At 43.1% G+C, this 19,591-nt stretch overlaps 1 protein-coding gene across 1 annotated transcript in view; it reads right to left on the reverse strand.

The window, feature by feature from the left end:
• Positions 1-18: 18 nt before the first annotated feature.
• NFE2L3 (NFE2 like bZIP transcription factor 3) overlaps positions 19-19,591 on the reverse strand; it is a 31,935-nt gene continuing 12,362 nt past the window's right edge. The window contains 3 exon segments of the mRNA XM_024127515.3: positions 19-1,885; positions 2,607-2,690; positions 7,546-7,713. Coding sequence (XP_023983283.1) covers positions 635-1,885; positions 2,607-2,690; positions 7,546-7,713 — 1,503 coding nt within the window. The 3' untranslated portion in view covers positions 19-634.

Here is a 19,591-nt window from a genome sequence, read left to right on the forward strand (position 1 = left end):
AGGCTCCGGACGCGCAGGCCCAGCGGCCATGGCTCACAGGCCCAGCCGCTCTGCGGCATGTGGGATCCTCCCAGACCGGGGCGCGAACCCGGTTCCCCTGCATCGGCAGGCGGACGCGCAACCACTGCGCCACCAGGGAAGCCCTAAATGTGGGTATTTTGGCAGAGAAGTTTTCTTAGGATTTCTGTATAAAAAGGGAAAGTTAGTACTTTATAAAATCAAATACAAAATTTATTTCCACAGAAAAAGCTACATAAGTTGTCATCAAAATTAAGCTAAAACAGTTCTTGAAAACTCAATGAAAATGTTAAGGCTACTTGTATTTTAAAAACATGTTTTGAAATGTGTTTGCTCTCTTTGAAGGGACCATCTTACTAAGAAATGGCTAGTGAAAGTTATCAAGTTTTCACGTCACTCTGTTTCTATATACTATTAGGAGTTCATGAAACATTGTGGCTTCGGCCCCCAAGTCTGATATTGAAGTCATAAACTGGTCCGTATAAGCTTCAAAATGTAGCCTTAACTGAGTGATTCAAGTAGCAGTAAACACTTGAGCTAAACTTTGGAGCAGATTCAATGGTTTTTGATCAGTTTCTGAACACTATGACTTTATGCATATGGATGGAATCCATCTTCAATTTCTTCTCTCACTTTTTCGTTTTCCTTTTTGATTTTCCTTCTTTTGGCCTGGGGTCACCAATTCCTTGGGTACAATCAAAACACTTCTATCACGGCTGCACTGAAGAGCATACTGGTTTGGATTGACTGGCCTACCTTCATCATCTCTTAACCTACTAAAAACATCATGATAGAGATCATGCAGTTTCTGTTTCATTTATAGCTTTGTGACACTGGGATCTCTCTCAAGGGTTTCCTTCTTTGCTTGCAAGTTACATACATCATCTTCCAGATTTAAAATTACATCCAGTTTGCGCCTACGGCAGTTTTGAGCAGCAACTTTATTTTTCCCTCTTCGTCTAATATCACGGATGAGCGACACTTGAAAATCTGTCAGATAGTACCTGCTTAGCATGCTGTTGAAAGAATCTACAGGCATCTGGACAATTTCATCCACAGAAAAAGGGATGTGCAGAGCTTTAGCACGCCGTTCATCACGGCTTAAGTTTCTGTCTGTGTCATTGAGGTACCCACGCCTTATTTTCTGTGACTTCCCAGGCCATGAAAAAGGTCCATAAGTGGATTCTAGTGCACTTGGCTGTAAGTGGTAAGTGTGGTTATGTAATACGGGTTGAAATGCAAGGTCCCCATGAAAATGAGAGTCAGTCCTGTGATCCACGTGACAAAGTTTAGTGGGCTCTGGGTAGCAGCCTCCTACAGCCCCTTCTAAGTCACGGTGGGAAAGAGATTCAAGGTCACTACTAGACCGTGAAGCACCTTCATATATAGAATGCGAGGAGTTAGACTTGGTGACAGAGGTGCTATTGTGGCTTGAATTTAAGGAAAGCCCAGAATCAGAATCCGGTTCTTCAAAAAGCTGAGAAACTTCCATTGGATCAAAACCTTCTGTGGCCAAAGACATTAAATTTATCTCATCAAGTATGTTTATTTCAAGGTCATACTGAAGGTCTTGGTTTGTTAGATTCCTCATCTGATTGTCAAATGGAAGAAATCCTGTCAAATTAGTTCCAGAAAGGGTCTGTTCAGGATTGGTAAGAGGAGAATTTAATTGCAAAAACAGTTCTTGTGGCTGTGAAGTCCTTGCTACTGGATCCCTTCTAAATGTATTGTCAGGACACAACAACATGGCCTCATGGAGATTTACATCGTGACTTACAGCCTGGCTAAAGTTTGCATTATAATGTGTAGGAGAATTCATGCCATCATTGATACTTCCTGGGAGAGGACTGTCTCCCAGTGAGATGCCCTGAAAAAGGAAAGGAAAAACACTATAAATAAAACTATTTTCAATAGCAGTGTTAGTACCTAATACTTCTTGTTCCTCTCTCGTGTTAATTCCTCTATGTAAGGATATGCTGTTGGCTACGGATAACTTCCCTTAGTTAAATAACGCAGGCAATAGAATACATGTGAGCCCAGGTGAGAATATGCTATGTCAGGGAAAGATTTGTTCTTTGAACATCCTGGAAAATTAGATTGTTAGTATGAAAGCAGGTCTTGTTATTCAAAAATTCTAATATCTTTCTTACCCTAGCTGTTGGCAATCTAAGTCCACCTTGTGGACTGTCATGGATAATCACAGGAATAGTGAAACAGTCTTTCTGTGGGGGGAGAGGTGTCTTAAAGCAAATTGGACCAGCATAAAGTGTAATGCTGCCAGAAAAACTAAGGTGTGCCTTAGTTTGTCAAGTTATGTACTGCCATTTTGATTCAATATGAATTTTATGAATTTGATTATATGTTTGTGATTATTTGGAAGGGGGAACTATATATATTTGGCTAATTCTCCAAAGAAGTGTTTCTATAAAAAGTAAATCCTAGGTCTGTGCTTAAATAATGCACTAGAAACTGTTATCTAAGTATTAGTTTAAACTGGTGTGTATCCCAGGTAATAAGGTTGTGTTTATTCACAGAGAGGTCACTGCAGATATTTTTCCTGCAAGGATAAAAGCCAAGATTCCCATTACCTCCAGTGGATTTTCAGGCTGTGATGAAAGCAACTGAAATAAGTCTTCCAGAGAGAAAGATGTGTCTGTTCCATTTCGATGTCTCTAGAAAAAAGGTGCATCATTCATTTAAATTAAAAGACTGAAGTGGTTGACTGGGGCTTTTAGGCTTAATCTGGAAAGGGTAACCAGGTGTTATATCTATGCTGGATTTTTATCTCTAGTTTGAAATTTTTACGTTCTGTTCCTTTTTTAGTACTCAGTATTTTAACATCCTGCTTTAAACAACCGTTAACTTGACGACAACTCCATTCCTGCCCTAACCGTTCTTCATCTTATGCTTTTAGCTTATATTCTTAGTTCCACCTTATTTTGTCCCTCTCCGGCCAATTTACCAAATTGATTTACCAAAGTTCTATCAACTTCTTTACTTGTTATTGCTTTGTCTCCTGCCTCAAGGGTTTAGTTTGTTGAAATAATTACTTTGATGGTTCTCTAGAGTGGCTCCATGAACTCTTTAGTCTTTTTAACCTGAAATTATTTTGCCTTATGCTTAAGTGATAGTTTATCTGAAGTTTATTAAGCTTAATGTCTTCCCTCAGCCCTGTCTTACGGCATTTATTACTACTGATATGTTTGCTATCGGTCTGTCATAACAGCTAATCTTTTTTTCCCTTGGGTAGTTTTAAAGATTTTTTTTCTTAGTCTTTGTTGCCCTGCCATTTCACTGTGATACATATGTCTGGGATTTAACTTATTTACTCTACTTGGGACTCTGTGTATTCCTCTAATCTGAGCCGTAGGATCATTTTAATTTTGGATATATTCTGCCATAAACTCTTTGAATACTGCTTCTCCTTCATACTTCCCAGCCTCTCCTGGGACTCCTATTAGAAATAATTTAGATTTTCATATTCTATCACTGTCTTTTTATATGTAAAGGTGAGCTTGTCTTTGTTGAGAACAGTTTCTATAGGAATGACACATACCAAGGGTTTACGAACTAGGTTTTATACTTTGGTCTGCAAGGACCAGTTTTTGTATCATTTTCTAGAAAGACCTTTTCTTGACTCAGGATTCCTGATGGTGATGGTAGTCTGAATCCACACCATTTAGTATTCTGATTTCTAAAGGTTGGATGGACAGCTTCCTTGCTCTGTCTCCTCACTGGTGGCTAGACTTGTTCTATTCCTCATTTCCTGAACCAGAAGAGCCTTTAAACTTTAAAGCAGGGAACTCTTCAACTCCAGCCTCTGTCATGGCATCTGGATAGCGTTCTTCTTGGGGACTCTTCAGCCTTGGTGCCTGATTGTCTTAAATTCTGGATTTTGAGTTCCCTCTTTGCTGCTTGTATCTGTAGAGTTCTGTGTCTTGCTTTTGAGTTCAGTTATACATTTGAAGATATTATCCATTCTGTCTTATCCAGGATTTCTGTATCTGATGTGTCAAAGGGATGTCTTTACATGTTAGCAAGTTAACATTCCTAACTCGTGCTGTGTGTAACTCCCACCCCCAACTTTTTACTTTTCTTTTTTGAAGATTCAGATCAGCTGGACTGATTTTTTTATATGTGGGTATAAATACTTGGTTTCTTTTTCTGCAAAATACCTTGGGTTCTTATGAAGCCATGTTTTCAAGGCTTTCTGTCTATTTCTATGGATGCTATAGGACTTATTTAAGGTACACTGGTGATTAATAGGATATCTTGTTCTTCTTTAACTGGCGAACAACGCATTCTTAGTGGGTAACTTCTTCACCAGTTGGATTTTAAATGATTCCTAGTTAAGACATTTCAGAAACTTGATTCATCAGTCCTGGCCAACCATTGACCAAAATCTGCATTCCTGCAAAAACAATCCTTAACTGTGGGTAAATAACACTTTGCAGAAAAGAAACCCTTAATATGTAGAACATAGAAATAATTATGTTATTATGTATGAAGATCATTCTGCTTAAAATGAATTATGGACTGATCCTTCAAGCTAGTCAAAGATGTGTTTCATTAGGTACCTGTTTTCAGTGCCCCTGGAGATAGAGGTCTGAGGAGCTAGCCCCCTGGGTGATCCACAGGAGACAGAGGCAAGAGATGGGAGGGTGCAAGGTGTGACAGAGTCCCTTAGACACCTCATTGAGCTGTATTTCTCCCCAGGTTCCTTTCTGCTCTTGAGGGTGGTGGTGTTGGCTTCAGGTAACTGCTAGTCCATGGGGGGGCCTCCCTCTTGCTTCGTGTTTCCCTTAAACCTGCCTTCACCTCTTAAAAAAATCCCCTCATTCACTTCTGTTCAGAATCTCTTGGGCTGATGCCTTCTACTTGATATATGGTGGACACTTATACCTTTTAAAAGATGAAACAATATATAAATTCAACTTGTCTTTAGTGAGAAGAAAGTATCTTCACAGCAATATATATATACCTATATATACTGTGTATTTAGTCTTCATTAACAGCTAGCCAAGTCCAGGCTTGCAGTGGAGCTAGAAATAACTTACTGTTAAAGAGTAAATTATGTCAGTCTTCCTAGGTATTTTCAAATGCCAGTGATTCACTTTGGTCACAGACAACTCCCTACTAAGTAACATATCTCAGTAAGAGAGAGAGCCATATGCATTGTGAGATGGTCCTACAAGAAATGTATAATTGTCATGTCATGCTCTAAATGATTAATGTTTCTAGAAGGTTTTGTTCAAATTGATGTTTGTCTCAAGTCAAATTTTAAATTCTCGGAGGAAAGCTCCCTACTTCATCTATCGCTTCATTATTTAACGAGTGCCTGTTATCTAGCAGTGATAGTAACTACCTTAGTTACTATAGGTAATTCAAAAAAGTAGAAAACACAGTTGCTACTTTTCTTGGAAGTCTGGTGAGGGGGTGTAATTGCAAAGACATACCAAGGGGAAAAATGAACCAAGAGCATAAATCTATACACAATGAAGTGGTAAAGAGACTGCTAAAAACATCTTTTGCCTCAAAACAGATGACTTGGGAGGCACTAAGGAAAGTGAGCTGAAATATCTCCTTCAAAACAAATATGGTTCTTTCAGTGTTCACTGGCACTGATGTGTGTGTGTAAGCAGGTGGTAAAGCCACAGGAAAGGTACATGAATTACAAGGAAAACAAAAGGCCTGGGAAGAACAACAGTGGGTAAGAGCAGAGGCAGGTGGAGACACATGCATTTCACAGTGAAATGCCAGGCTGCAATGGGATCCTCAACTGTAGGTCATAAAAGTGTTGAACAGTCTTGAGAGGTAAAGTGAAAATGGGAGGGTTCCTTGGGGTGAGCTCCCCACTGTGAAACTAGCAAAAAGGGACTTAGAAACCACATAGAAACATGGTGTGTTAGGGAACACAGCAGATATGCATCCGGAGCTTGCCTGAAAAATAAGGGCAAGAGGCCAAGCAAGGGCTTGTTAGAGAAGTGATTGGACGGACAAAGGAGGTGAGCTGCAGGTTTCCAGGACCAGCACGTGGTTGAGAGGCCACCTGGAGGTGGAGGTGCATGTGTCCTTGTGGAGAGAAGGGCAGGTGAAGGACTCCCAGCTGGGCGGTGGGGTCTCCAAAGAACCTGTGAAATGAAAGCCCATCCAACAGAGAAGCAGTTTTAAATAACATCCTACGGTCCAGTTACAGGCTGGCACCAGTCAAGGAACACCTTTCCTGAGCTCTTACCACCCATCACACCCTCAGCTCCAGAGAAGACAGCTTGGCTGTACAAGCAAGGGAGGAAGAACTGGGGAAACGAGAAGCTGGCCACACACACCCCTTTCCACTCGGCCAGGCTTTGAGGCTGCAGCAGGGATAGGAGGAGAAAAACTAAATTTCAGTTCAGTTTTTGAGAATTACACTGGCTATATTTATCAACTGCTGCACTGGGATGACCGGAGAGACATTTTTGTCTGATTATATAGAAGTCACAGGGTCTGTCCCAGATTTCACCCAGCATGTAGGGAAGAACTAATTCCCCAGAACAGGTTAGAACAGGCTGGAGGGGGTGGGGGCGTGGTGGGTGGGCAAAGGGAGCAGAGCTGTTTTCTGACTTCACTCAGTCACGCGATGTTCAGTGTGATGTTACATAGGCTACAATGATGGTGCGCTGTCTGAGAAAAGGGCCAAGGCATGGTACTCTCTACCCTCCCAACAGTGTTCAAGGCCCAGCTCCAAATGCCACCTGAGGCAGTTCAGGGCTGAGAGACCCATCAGGGCAAGCCCTGCAAGGGTGCCACCTTCCAGGGGAAGTGTCAAGTGGTTAAAGGTCTGTGGAACCTCCAGACCCGTCTGGAGCATTTGTTTGCCAGGCTTGTGGGCTAGGACCTCAGCAGGGCTGAGCAGAATTATGTTCCAAGTGAAAGAAGGGAGGAAGCACAGGCTACAGGAAGAATCCATCCCTTCAGCCTAGCTTCTGGAGTTCATCTTTCTACATACCCTTTTCACTGCTGATGAGTGTGGTTATACAGAGGAGCCAAGGAGGTTATCCTACTCGGCCTGGTCAAAGATGCACAGTGGGCTCCTGGATTGCCCCTTCAGCATGGCGTACCAGGAGACTGAGTGAGGACTTGCGCCCGAGTCCCAGCTGGACTGAGGGTGATATGCCTGCAGGGTCCTCTGGCTTACCCTGCTAGACCTAGCCAACCTGGCTGCTTCTGCAAGTGGCTGGTTGACTGAGGATTCCTGGGTTCAGGATGCCAGCCATCCCTTTATCCCTTGCAAACACCACAAAACCTGCTAGCAAGTTCCTGGATGGGTGTCTGAGTTTAACCAGATATAATGTTCTGTGGGCTGATTCCTTTGTCAACCAAATAACCACATCCACAATTTTTTAAAAAACATGTATTTTCATATATCAGATTTACTTGACGGTAAGGCACACATATACAAAATTCATTCTCAACACAAACTATCAAAAGCCATAAAATCTACCTTAAAGCCAAAATGGTACGGCCAGGATATTCTGACTTGCTTACCTCGTTTCTAGGTTCAGTGGTCTTTTCTGCCTCCCAGGCAGGTTTATCTGCTACTTTATTTTCATCTTCATTCTTCTGCTGTAGTGATTTCTCCCTCTGGGTTGATGCTCTTTGCTCATTTTCCTCATGCTGGGAACTGTGATCCACAGCTCTTAATACCTCATTCTCCTATAATAGGACCACAAAATGTGCTAAGTACAAATCCACGTTTCATCAAATAAGTCAAATCTTTAAAACTGTTTTGTATTTAACTGCTCAGTGATCAGGAAAACCCACAAGTCAAAAGCTAAGGCTGGCTGGCATTTCATTATCAAACACTTAATTCTGAAACAAAGGTCAGTTTTGTGTCCTGTCCTTTTTAAGAACTCACTGTGAGACAGGCTGTTCTGATCTGGATAATTTAAATTATATGCATTTGTAAAGCCCCTGGACTTCAGGGGGGGTTAGAAGAGCTGACTTCACTTTATACATGTCTGTACTGTTTGACTATTTTACAACAAACATGTATTTCTTTTACAATCAGGAAAAAGGTAAATATATTTTTATTTTGAAAGAAGTTAACAATAAAGCTTAAACTAACATCTCTGATTTTTTTTTTTTTTTTTTTTGTGGTTTGCGGGCCTTCCTCTGCTGTGGCTTCTCCCGTTGCAAAGCACAGGCTCCGGACGCGCAGGCCCAGCGGCCATGGCTCACGGGCCCCGCCGCTCCGCGGCACGTGGGATCCTCCCAGACCGGGGCGCGAACCCGGTTCCCCTGCATCGGCAGGCGGACGCGCAACCACTGCGCCACCAGGGAAGCCCTCTGATATTTTCAACTATGCTTATTTACGCAGATGAGTCCTTCCACCTTTAACTGAGGAGACAATTAAAAGGCAAGAGAATTTTTCTGAACATTCAAATAGTTATCATTTAGCATATACTGTATATTCTGATACTTTCAATTATGATATTAAAAGTTCTCTGTATAATGTTTCCCCTGTAACATACCATCAAGGCCTCTTAAATCCTTTCAAAGGATCTATTTTTAATTTCTCTCTTCCAGCAACAAAACACACTGGACTAACTCAAGGACAGCACCACTGCCCCCCACTCTAAACCGCAGAAATGTTCATCTTAAAAAAAAAAAAAAAAAAAAAGTGAAGGTCAAAGAAATGGAAATCCACAGACGCCAGAAACTAGGAGAGAAATCAAAGCAGGAGCAGAAAAGGAAGCTGATGTGCTGGTGGCTCACTTGGTTTTACTTGCTTCTCTTTTCACTGTACCAAACTATACCACAAACAGCCTCCCTCTTGACACTGTGGACGCTAGTCTTCTTCCTACCTCAAATGATCTCTCCGTTCAAGTACTTGATCACAAGGAGCTCGTGTGCTCAAGCACATTGCTTCTGCTACCCTATCCTCTTTTCTGCGTCAACAATTGTTTCTTGTCTATCGGCTAATCCCCATCAGCCTACTAACACACAATAACACCTCCCATCTTGAAAAGTCCCTCCCTTGGTCCCACAGATTACTCTTCAGATCCCATCCCATTTTTCTGCTCCTCTGGAGAGCAAAATCCTCTCGAGAGTCATCCGGACTCAGTGCATTCTCTCTTGAACCTATTTCAATGAGGTTTGTCTGCAGTCCTCCACTGAAGCAGCATATCAGGGTCCCCCAAGGCTACAGTTCTCCATCTTCAACCTGTTTGACCCATCAGCAACAGTTCACTGAGTTTCCTCCCTTTTTCTGGAAACAGGTTCTTCACCTGGCATCCAAAAGTACCTTCTCTCTGCTCTCCTGCCTCACCGACGACTCCTTTGCTGATTCTTCATCTTCACCATTTAAACATAGCAATGCCCCAACACTCAGCCTCAGGCACAGCAAGCACTCTCTCAACTTCCTCCCCCATTTCCCCATTCCTGCTGCTTGTAAGGCGCTTCCTCTGCTCACCTCCCCCCAGCTCCACCCCTCCCAGCGTCCCCACCCCCCTTCCTTCAGGTCCCTATTCAAATATCACCATCTCACTTTTCTTTCCTAAGTACTCTCTATAAAAAAGCATGCCCCTCCCATTAATATCAGTCTCTTGTATCTTGCTTTATTTTTTTTCCCCATAGCATTTAGCGCCAGCTGATATATTTGTCTGTTGTCTATCCGACTAGTATGCAAATTCCCTGAGGGCAGGGACTCTGTCTGCTTGGTTCCTGCTGTATGCCCACTGCCTACCCCTGAGCCTGGCACATAGTAGACCCTTAATAGTTGTTGAATAGATGAACTCCCAAACACAACACCCTAAGACTTTGGTAGGGATCTGATTTCTGATGGGTGAGATACCATAGTCTTGCTCTTTCCTGCAATTAAAACACTTGATTCCTATCTAAATTCAGGGAAGAAAGGAAAAGGTAGACTGGTCATCACTCTTTTAACCTCAATCTTTTGCCAAGGGAAGGTTTCTTTTGTTAAACCTTAAGAGAATCTAATTCAAAATTCTAGATTCCTGAGGCAGCTAACTTTGTTTACAAATAAACTTGCTGCTGGTGGGCACTGGAGCTTCTTATCTCTAAATCACATGATCTGTTTTAGAACCATGAAGCAGGGTCCCCTTAATCTGTAATATTTGAGTTAACACAACACATGTGGATACATACATGAACTTGCAAACATAATGTTATCTATAACAATACATAAATAAACAATAATGGAACAGGTGGCTAATACACAACTAGATCAAGCCCATAAGGAAACCGATCAAATTTTTAGAGCATATGAGAGTTTGGTAACAAAAGTATGTAAGATGGGCCTGCCTAAAAACTTGGCAAGAGGAGAACGGAAGGTAGAGAAATTCTGTACGACTACAAATCACATGGCAAGAAGCAGAAAATAGGTTAAAGGACTTGCCTGGTGGCACAGTGGTAAAGAATCCGCCTGCCACTGCAGGGGACATGGGTTCGAGCCCTGGTCCAGGAAGATCCCACATGCCGCCAAACAACAAAGACTGTGCGCCACAACTACTGAGCCTGTGCTCTAGAGCCCGTGAGCCACAACTATTGAGGCCGTGTGCCACAACTACTGAAGCCCGCACAACCAACAAAGCCTGTGCGCCACAACTACTGAGCCTGCGCTCTAGAGCCCATGAGCCACAACTATTGAGGCCGTGTGCCACAACTACTGAAGCCCGCACACCCTAGAGCCTGCACACCGCAACTAGTGAGCCCATGCACCGCAACTGCTGAAGCCAACATGCCTAGAGCCCATGCTCCACAAGAGAAGCCACTGCAAAATGAGAAGCCCACACACCGCAATGAACAGTAGCAGCCCCCGCTCACCACAACTAGAGAGAAAAGCCAGTGTGCAGCAACGAAGGCCCAACACAGACAAAAAATAAATTTAAAAAAAAATCATAAATGAACGCTAAAACTAGGGAATAAAAATTTGATGAAAATAAGATAAACGGTCTCAAACTGTCACTCCACAGATTACTTTTTAAACACAAAGAAAAAAATAATACTTTAGGAGAAACCTGGCAAACACCATCTAAACCAAGTGTTCAAAGCTATCATCACAATATGGCGATAAACCAAGATGCCTCCTGATACGATATGAAGGATACAATACCACGTCTGTGGTATTCATAATCTCAATGTAATGAGGAAACATCAGAAAACTCAAAATTGGGGGCCACTTTACAAAATAACTGATTGATGCTCTTCCAAAGCTTAAAGGTCAAGAACTGAAATACCTTTTCCAAATTAAAGATGACTTACGAGATTTGAGAACTAAACGCAATGTGTGATCCTGGGTTAGATGCAGACCCAGGAGAAAAAGTAGTTACACAGGACGTTACTGGGGCAATAGATTAAATCTGAATATAGACAACAGATTATAGTCTTAAACTTATGTTAAGTTTTCCTGATTTTGATTAATTGGTTATAGAAAAAAAATCATTTTGTAGGAAATACTATACATAATAGCTTCAATTCATCCTTAAATGTTTCAGAATGAAAATTATATGTGTATACAGATGTAATTATAACTAGGTAACTCAAAACAGGGCAAAATGTAAACAATAGGTAAATCTAAGTAAGGGATATATACTATTCTTGCAACTTTAAAGTTTGAAATTATATCTGATTAAAGCTATCCCCAAAATCCCTACATAGCAAAATCACTTTGGCCAGGGCAACAGTGAAAGGTAGACTCAGGAAAACTATTCTTCCATTATAACTTCTGTTAATCTGTATTTTCCCCCCAAAGTATATACAGTCATATCAACTGCTTTACTAATTATTTTCACCTCTTCCTTCCCAACATTTAAATTTATTTCATTTTCTTGTCTAGTTGCTTTGATCATGCTTCCAGAATACTCTTCAATAACAATGGTGATACCTGACGTAAAAGAGAACACTCTGTCGCCCCTCTATTCTCAATAGTCTACTACTTCACTACTTCACTTCTGACACCGGATGTGTGGGTTTTCCATACACCCAGCAAATCTGTGACACCAGCTGGGTGTCCTATAATTTAACTCAGTTCTGACACCATCTAATTGGAGATAGTATCAGATCCCACAGCTTAAGGGCTCGGTCTCAAAGACGCCGCCTCCCCCTTCAGAGGCCAATTCCAAGTCCAGGTTGTCACCTGTGCCTCCCACCAAGTGCCTATAAATAGAAGGTCCCCACAATCCCTCCTCCTCCAGTTTAATTTGCTAGAGTGGCCCACAGAACTCAGGAAAACAGTTTACTTACTAGATTACCATCTTATTACAAAAGGACAAAACTCAGAAACAAACAGATGCCTAAGAGCAAGGATTGTGGGAAGGGGCACAGAGCCTCCATACCTTGCACCATTCTTCCAGCACCTCCACGTGTTCCCCAACCTGAAAGATCTCCAAACCCCACCCTTCTGGTTTTTTATGAAGGCTTCATTACACAGGCATGGTTGATCAAATCATTGGCTATTAGTGACTTAACTCAATCTTCAGTTGCTTCCCCAGAGGTCTGGGAGGTGGGGTTTAAAATTCCAACCCTCTCATCACTTGGTTGGCTCCCCTGGTAACCAGCCCCCATCCTTAGGGGGCTCTCCAAAAGTCACCTCATTAACATAAGTTAGGTGTGGTTAGAAAGGGCATGTTATGAATAGGAAGACACTCCTTTCACTTTTATGGCTCTGGAGCTATTTCAGGAACTGAGGACTGAAAGACCAAATATTGTAACAAAAGTTGCTCCCATTGCTCTTAATGCTTAGGAAATTCCAAGGTCTTTGGTAGCTCTGCCAAATGGGGATTGGGGGGGAGATGAGGACCAAATACACACTAAATCACATTACCACACCTGACATTCTTTATTTTTATTTTAATGTTTCACCAATAAGGATAATATGCAGTTTTATTTGAGATTCAACAGTCTTTTTTAAAGTCGTTCATTCAATCAATGCATATTAAGTGCCAAATATTGGGTTGGCCAAAAAGTTTGTTCGGGTTTTTCTGTAAGATGTTATGGAAAAATCCAAACAAACTTTTTGGCCAACCCAATACTATGCTATTGATAGATGCTGGGGATACAATAGTGAAAAAAGAATGCTAGACTGCCCGGTCAGAGCTTACATTCTAAAGGAAGAGAGGGAGCCCAAAATACAAGTGAACTAAGAAAATTACTACAAGTTATGGCAAGTGAAAGAGAGAAGAGGGGGCCCTCCTTTAGAAAGACTGGTTAGGGAAGGCCTCTTAGGGGAGGTGACATTTTAGCTGAGATCTAAAAAAAGAGAAAGAGCTGTGTACAGAGGAGAGAAATGAATACATTCCTGTTACCGTAACGTATTTGATTAGTTTCTTAATGATGGATATTGAGATGTTTCCGATCATTTCTTAAAAAAAAAGATACTAAAATGTCCTCACACATACTTCTTTTCACTCATGTGCGAGTAGAATAAATTCCTAGAATGTATGTTAGGTCAACAGATAACTTGTATTTTTCATTTGATGGATTCTACCCAGTGGCCCTCCAAAAATGTTTGTGGTAATTTACAATAATCCTACCAACAAAAGTGCCAATATGATAGATGAAAACTGGCATCTTGTAGTTTTAATTTCTATTTCTCATTATGAGTGAGGTTGAACATCTTTCACAAGTTTGAAAGCATTTTTATTTCCTTTTCTGTGAACTATTTGTGGTCTTTGTCCATTTTTCTATCCGGGTCTTAGTCTTGATCAGTAGTAGCATAAAATTTTTACTCACCTTTTCCCATTCAGTCTCCAATTGATGCACATATGAAACAAGTGGTGACTATGAAGACAGTAGGGGTGAGAATGCCTGAGTACGCCTAAGGATGGAGGCATGAGGAGCAAAAGGGCCAAGGGAGGAAAGTCAGGGTCAGAGCAGGAATCTGAGCTTCCTCTGCAGCCACACAGCAAGGGGCAGAAGAGGCAGCGTGAGAGCTGGGGCAAGTCACCCCAGTGCTGAAAGCCTGGTTTCAGAAGAGGGCCCTTTCTGACACTCCATGGGTCTGTGAATAAGTGGCTATATGATATATCACCCAAACCAGTCCATTTCTGAGAAGGTAAGAGTGTGCTATTAACAATTAAGCTGGACAACAGGCATAAAAACCAAGACTGTCCCAATGGCCACCCTATCTACGAGGGCACAGGGGAAGGAGACGGCGTGACTATCAAGAATCTTGATGGCAGAATAAAAAGCACTGACTGAATGCCAAAGCCCTGGGGAAGACAGATACTTTAACTTGCACAGCCTTAGTTATTCAGTGAGTAGTTTTTTTTAGCTAGTACTTCACTTATTCATTCAACGATCATTTACTGAGAGCCTACTATAAAGCTAACAGAAACAGGTGTAGTAAGAAGTGATGGACAAGAATTTCCCCAGGTCAGTGTAACGCACATGGTGCTGTGCAACCCAGACAGCCCTCGAGGATGGACTCTTGGTGGCTGCTGGAGACGTGCGGGCAGACACCCTCCAGCTGAGCCTTTACGGAATGCCTCGCCTACCCAGGGCCGCCTCACTTAGGGCCACACACTTCCCAGGGCCCCACATCCCAGGACTGAGCAGGGAGGGCCCAAAGGCCTGGCCACCTAGGCCCATCATGGGATAACTGTGATATGCCACTTCAGCCCCAGAGCTCCTGGCTTTGTCAGCCTGCTCCACAGCTTCACTTCTGCTTCTGTCCAACGTGCTGTAAATCCCAAAGGTATTCCCTTAGAAACATCCTGCCCACTAAACTTGGGCTCAGAGTCCCCTTCCCAGAGAACCCAATTTGTGACAGTTAGCAATCTGCAGCGGGGGAGAGGGGTGCAGACACCAGGATCTCAAGGCAGGGAGGGGTGGAGGGTCCTACATTATAATATTTCTATTTAGAAAGTGAAAACGGCCTATTACACTTATAGCATAATTTGCACAATCTGCAAGGCCCCACGAAAGTCTTGTGGCTAGGAAGGCTCAGGTCCAAAACAGGCTGAGTAAAAGAGGCCCATCCTACTCCTACCAGCTATGTGACCTTGGGCCATTTTGACCCTCAGTTTCCTTGTCTGTGATGTGAAAGGGTAATATTTCTAATTCACATTTTAAGGAATTAGTTGAGAAAAAGCACTTTATACATTTTAAGATGCTGTATAGACATTAATCACTACTCCCTTCTACTGCTTTTTGATTCTGAAGAGTTGGAATTAATGACTAACTGGTGACAACTCAATCAAAAACCCCAAGAGAGGGCTTCCCTGGTGGCGCAGTGGTTGAGAGTCCGCCTGCTGATGCAGGGAACACGGGTCCCGGTTCGGGAGGATCCCACATACCGTGGAGCGGCTGGGCCCGTGAACCATGGCCGCTGAGCCTGCGCGTCCGGAGCCTGTGCTCCGCAACGGGAGAGGCCACAACAGTGAGAGGCCCGCGTACAGTAAAAACAAACAAAAAACAAACAAACAAAACCCCAAGAGAAAGTGAGTCCAGCCCCTAGTAGCCAGTAATTACTACCTCTTTGCTCTCTTCTTTTCCTGTCTTCTTCAACTCAATGACATGGAGCTGAAATAGACGGTACATGTGTTTTATATAAAAACAAACAAAAAACAAACAAACAAAAAAAACCCCAAGAGAAAGTGAGTCCAGCCCCTAGTAGCCAGTAATTACTACCTCTTTGCTCTCTTCTTTTCCTGTCTTCTTCAACTCAATGACATGGAGCTGAAATAGACGGTACATGTGTTTTATAAGCACTGTTGTATATACTGGAGATTTATGGCCCATGCCCTTAAAGAATGGGTTAGCTAAACCCATTATTAAGTTACTTTTCATTTGTGTGTAGGTAGGTGATTTTTACTCTAGTGGGGCTGCGACTCAATTTAAAAAAAAGGAGAAGAAGAAAGTTTCTACGCTCACCACAGGAAGCCATCGTAAACTTGTGAGCTGGGGTGCTTCATTCCAACTAAACACCCAGGGACTTGTACTGAACTGGCAGCTGCTGGTAAGGCAGGCCCTGCCCACCACAGCCCTGGCTGTTGGGAGCTGACCCACCCCATCCTCTGCAGGATCCAGAACCTTCTCAGTTTGGGCCCCTTAGCTAAAACTGGGTTCTTCTGTCTATAAAATCCCATGGCTTCTAGGGTTTCTCCTATGACATTTCTTCTACTCTATGTAAAATTACAATTATTTGGGTCTCTTCTTTCCTACTAGGCTGTAAACAGCTTTAAAAAAATTTTTTTTTATTTTATTGGGTTGGCCAAAAAGTTCGTTTGGTTTTAGGTAAAAATAAAACACACTTCATTTTCACCAAGAACTTTATCGAACAACGTATTCATTAACCAAACGAACTTTTTGGCCAACCCAATATATTATAGTTGATTAACAATGTTGTGTTCATTTCACGTGTACAGCAGCAGAGTGATTCAGTTATACATATACATGTATCTATTCTTTTTCAAATTCTTTTCCCACTTAGGTTACTACAGAATATTAAGCAGAGCTCCCTGTGCTATACAGTAGGTCCTCGTTGGTCATCTATTTAAAATATAGCAGGGTGCAGATGTCAATCGCAAACTCCCTAACTATGCCTCCCCCCACCCTTCCCCCCTGGTAACCAGGGCTGTAAACTTCTGACACCTGTCCTGCAGCTGTTAACTCACCTTTGCCACCAACATAGGGAGCAGAGCTGAGCCTGGCATGAAGGTTTTCTGAGACAATGAAGGTAGTGGGAAGGGGAAGAAAGAAGCAAAGCTGGGCTTTTCTGCTCTCTTTGCTAAGTCTCTGAAGCTCCTGATAACTGGAAACATGATTTCTGAGTCTGTACTTACTCTACTGTATTGGGACCTGAATAGTATGATGGAGAATTTGACCCTAAAGACACTCTTTGTGAACAGTCCCAGCTGGCTTAGCTGGGCCTTTCATTTAGTCACCTGGGGTAGGAAGGACTGAGACCTGCTGTGACCTTCAGGGCTGGATGAACCTTCAAAGACAAACAACAGTGTGGGGCCTATGAGAACGATGACATCAGAGGGACAGGGGTGAAGGCCAAAGAATTCTCAGGCCCATCTCTAGGCTGGAGGCAAGCTGGAATCATCAGGTCTAGAGAGAAGCGAGGAGCCAGATAAAGAGAGACTGTGACCTGTTTGGCCCGGGTGGTTTTTAGCAGCAGTTTATAATAATTAGAGCTCACATTTACTGAGCACTCACTGTGGGCCAGGCAACACATACATGATGTCACTTAAGTTGCTTGGCATCCCTGTAAGGTAGGTACTGTTGTTATCTCTTACAAAGGAGGAAACTGAGGAACAGAGAGGTTAAGCAACTTGCTTTAAGTCACAGAGCTAGTAGTAAGTGACAGGACCAGGGTTTGGCTGCAGGTGTTTTTACTTGATAGCCAGCTCATGGACACTGCGCTGATTCTTGTTTGCCCCTCCAGGTCCCCACGTGTACCCCAGAAGCTGACCCCTGCAAACTCCGGGGCTCCCAGCAAGTTTCACCAGTGGGAGGCTGCAGCAGGACACTGGAGGGGGCTGGGGAGAGGGAGGAGAAGCCTGGGCATTTCTCCCCCTATGCCGGGCTCCGGTAGCCACTGGGTGTCCCAACATCCCGGTCCGCTCCTGTGAGGAGTCATTCACTGAAGACTCTTCATTTGAGCCACTGGGGTGAAGCGTGCCTTCGGCGGGGATGCCGACTGCACAGCCACCCATGCTGGCTCCCACCTGCTTCACACAGTTGAGAACAGCAGAGGTGGGAAGAGCTCATGTCGCCCAAATAAAGCAAGTTCTTCTCTGTCTGAATAGCACCTTACCAGGCAGAACAGCTAGCGACAGTGCAAGGCGCTGATCTTATTTGGATTGCGAGTCCAACGAACCAGCTGAGAAAAGACTTATCATGAGATGATTGGGGTTGAATACCGACTGGATATTTGGTGATAACAATTTTTTGTTGTCTTTTTTGGATGTGGTAATGGCACTGTGGTGATGTGTAGAAGAGTCCTTATATTTTAGGGATATACACTAAAATATTTATAGAAGATTTTGGGATTTGATGAGGTTGAGGGAAGAGTGAGACAGGAACAAAACCAGGCTTTCCTCTTCTCTTGGCAAGTGCCTGCAAAGAGCTGGGACAAGAATCACAAGAAATGATGTCTGGGACTTGTTTCAAAATAATGGGGCGAGGGGCAGGGGCAGTGACAGATGAGCTAAGATGGGCCCTGCACTGGTGGCTGTTAAGCTGGTGACAGGGATGGGACTCCATTACCCAAAATCCATTCTCTCCCCTTGTTGTCTGTGCTGGAAACTTTCCACCATAACATGTGATATAGACTAAACTCACTTCTGAAGACCCCTGGAGAAGACAGGGAGGCAGCTAGAAAACTGGCAGGCATCCTCCACGTGGCCGAAACAGCCATGCAATGTGACGGCCCATCAGGAGAAGCTGGGTATGAAAATAACCAGTGTTTCTAAACAGGAGCCTCAACACCTAGGACACAAGGGCATGAACGCCAACCTGCAAGCTTGGATTTTAAAAGGAGCTGCTTCTCCTGCAAGTCACCCCTGGTGCAGGCTGAGGGACCAGGAGAGGGTGGGGCAGGGGAGCAACAGAGATGCATTTATGATTCATTTAATGCTAGATTACTCCAGCACGCAGGACAGGCCAACTGGCTTTCAAAATGCATGATGTTTTTGTATTTTCTGTATAATGGAAAATTTCAAGCACATAAAATAAACAGAAAGCAGAATACAGTAAGCCCTCCAGGTGCCATCACACCCAGTTGCAACAATTACCTGCCATTCTTATATCACTAATACTGCCACCCCCTCCTCCCCATCACTCAATTATTCTTTCAGTTTGTAGGCAGGATTTACACCCGCCAGAAATGCATAAACTTTAGCTGTACAATTCTGACAAATGCAGGCACCCATTTAACTCCCACCTCAACTGTGAGGTAGAACATTTCTACCTCCCCAGAAAGTTCTCTGCTGTTCTTATATTTTTACCTTAGCATTGCCTGTTCTAGAACTTAAGCATGAGTTAATTTTAAACTGCACTTATTTGCAAGTTAGTTCTGCATTCATAATTAGTTTTGGGGGCAAGCTAGTTCCCCACCCCCAGCAAGGAACTAGAGAGATCTGGCTTTAACTTTAAAACAACAGCTGGCGTCCCGCAGTGAGAGACTGAGCGAGGAGGCTGGAGCTGCTGCTGGACTGTGCGCTTGAGGGATCTTGGTTCCCAGGCCGGAGGTCAGGCCCAAGCTCCTGTGGTGGGAACTCCGAGTCCAAACTGCTGGACTAACAGAGAACCTCGGACCCCAGGGAATATCAGTCGGAGGGAGGCCTCCCGGAGGTCCTCATCTCAGCACCAAGACCCAGCTCTGTCCAACTGCCTACAAACTCCAGTGCTGGATGTCTCAGGCAAAACAACCAGTAAGACAGGAATACAGCACCGCCATCAAAAAAAAAAAAAAAAAAAGAAAAAGAAAAAGAAATGACAAAAAAATTTGTCACAGATGAAAGAACAAGGTAAAAACCTATAAGACCAAATAAATGAAGACAAAATAGGCAACCTACCTGAAAAAGAATTCAGAGTAATGATAGTAAAGATGATCCAAAAT

Source organism: Physeter macrocephalus, chromosome 5, assembly GCF_002837175.3.
Source record: "Physeter macrocephalus isolate SW-GA chromosome 5, ASM283717v5, whole genome shotgun sequence".
In the NCBI taxonomy this organism is placed as follows: Eukaryota; Metazoa; Chordata; class Mammalia; order Artiodactyla; family Physeteridae; genus Physeter; species Physeter macrocephalus.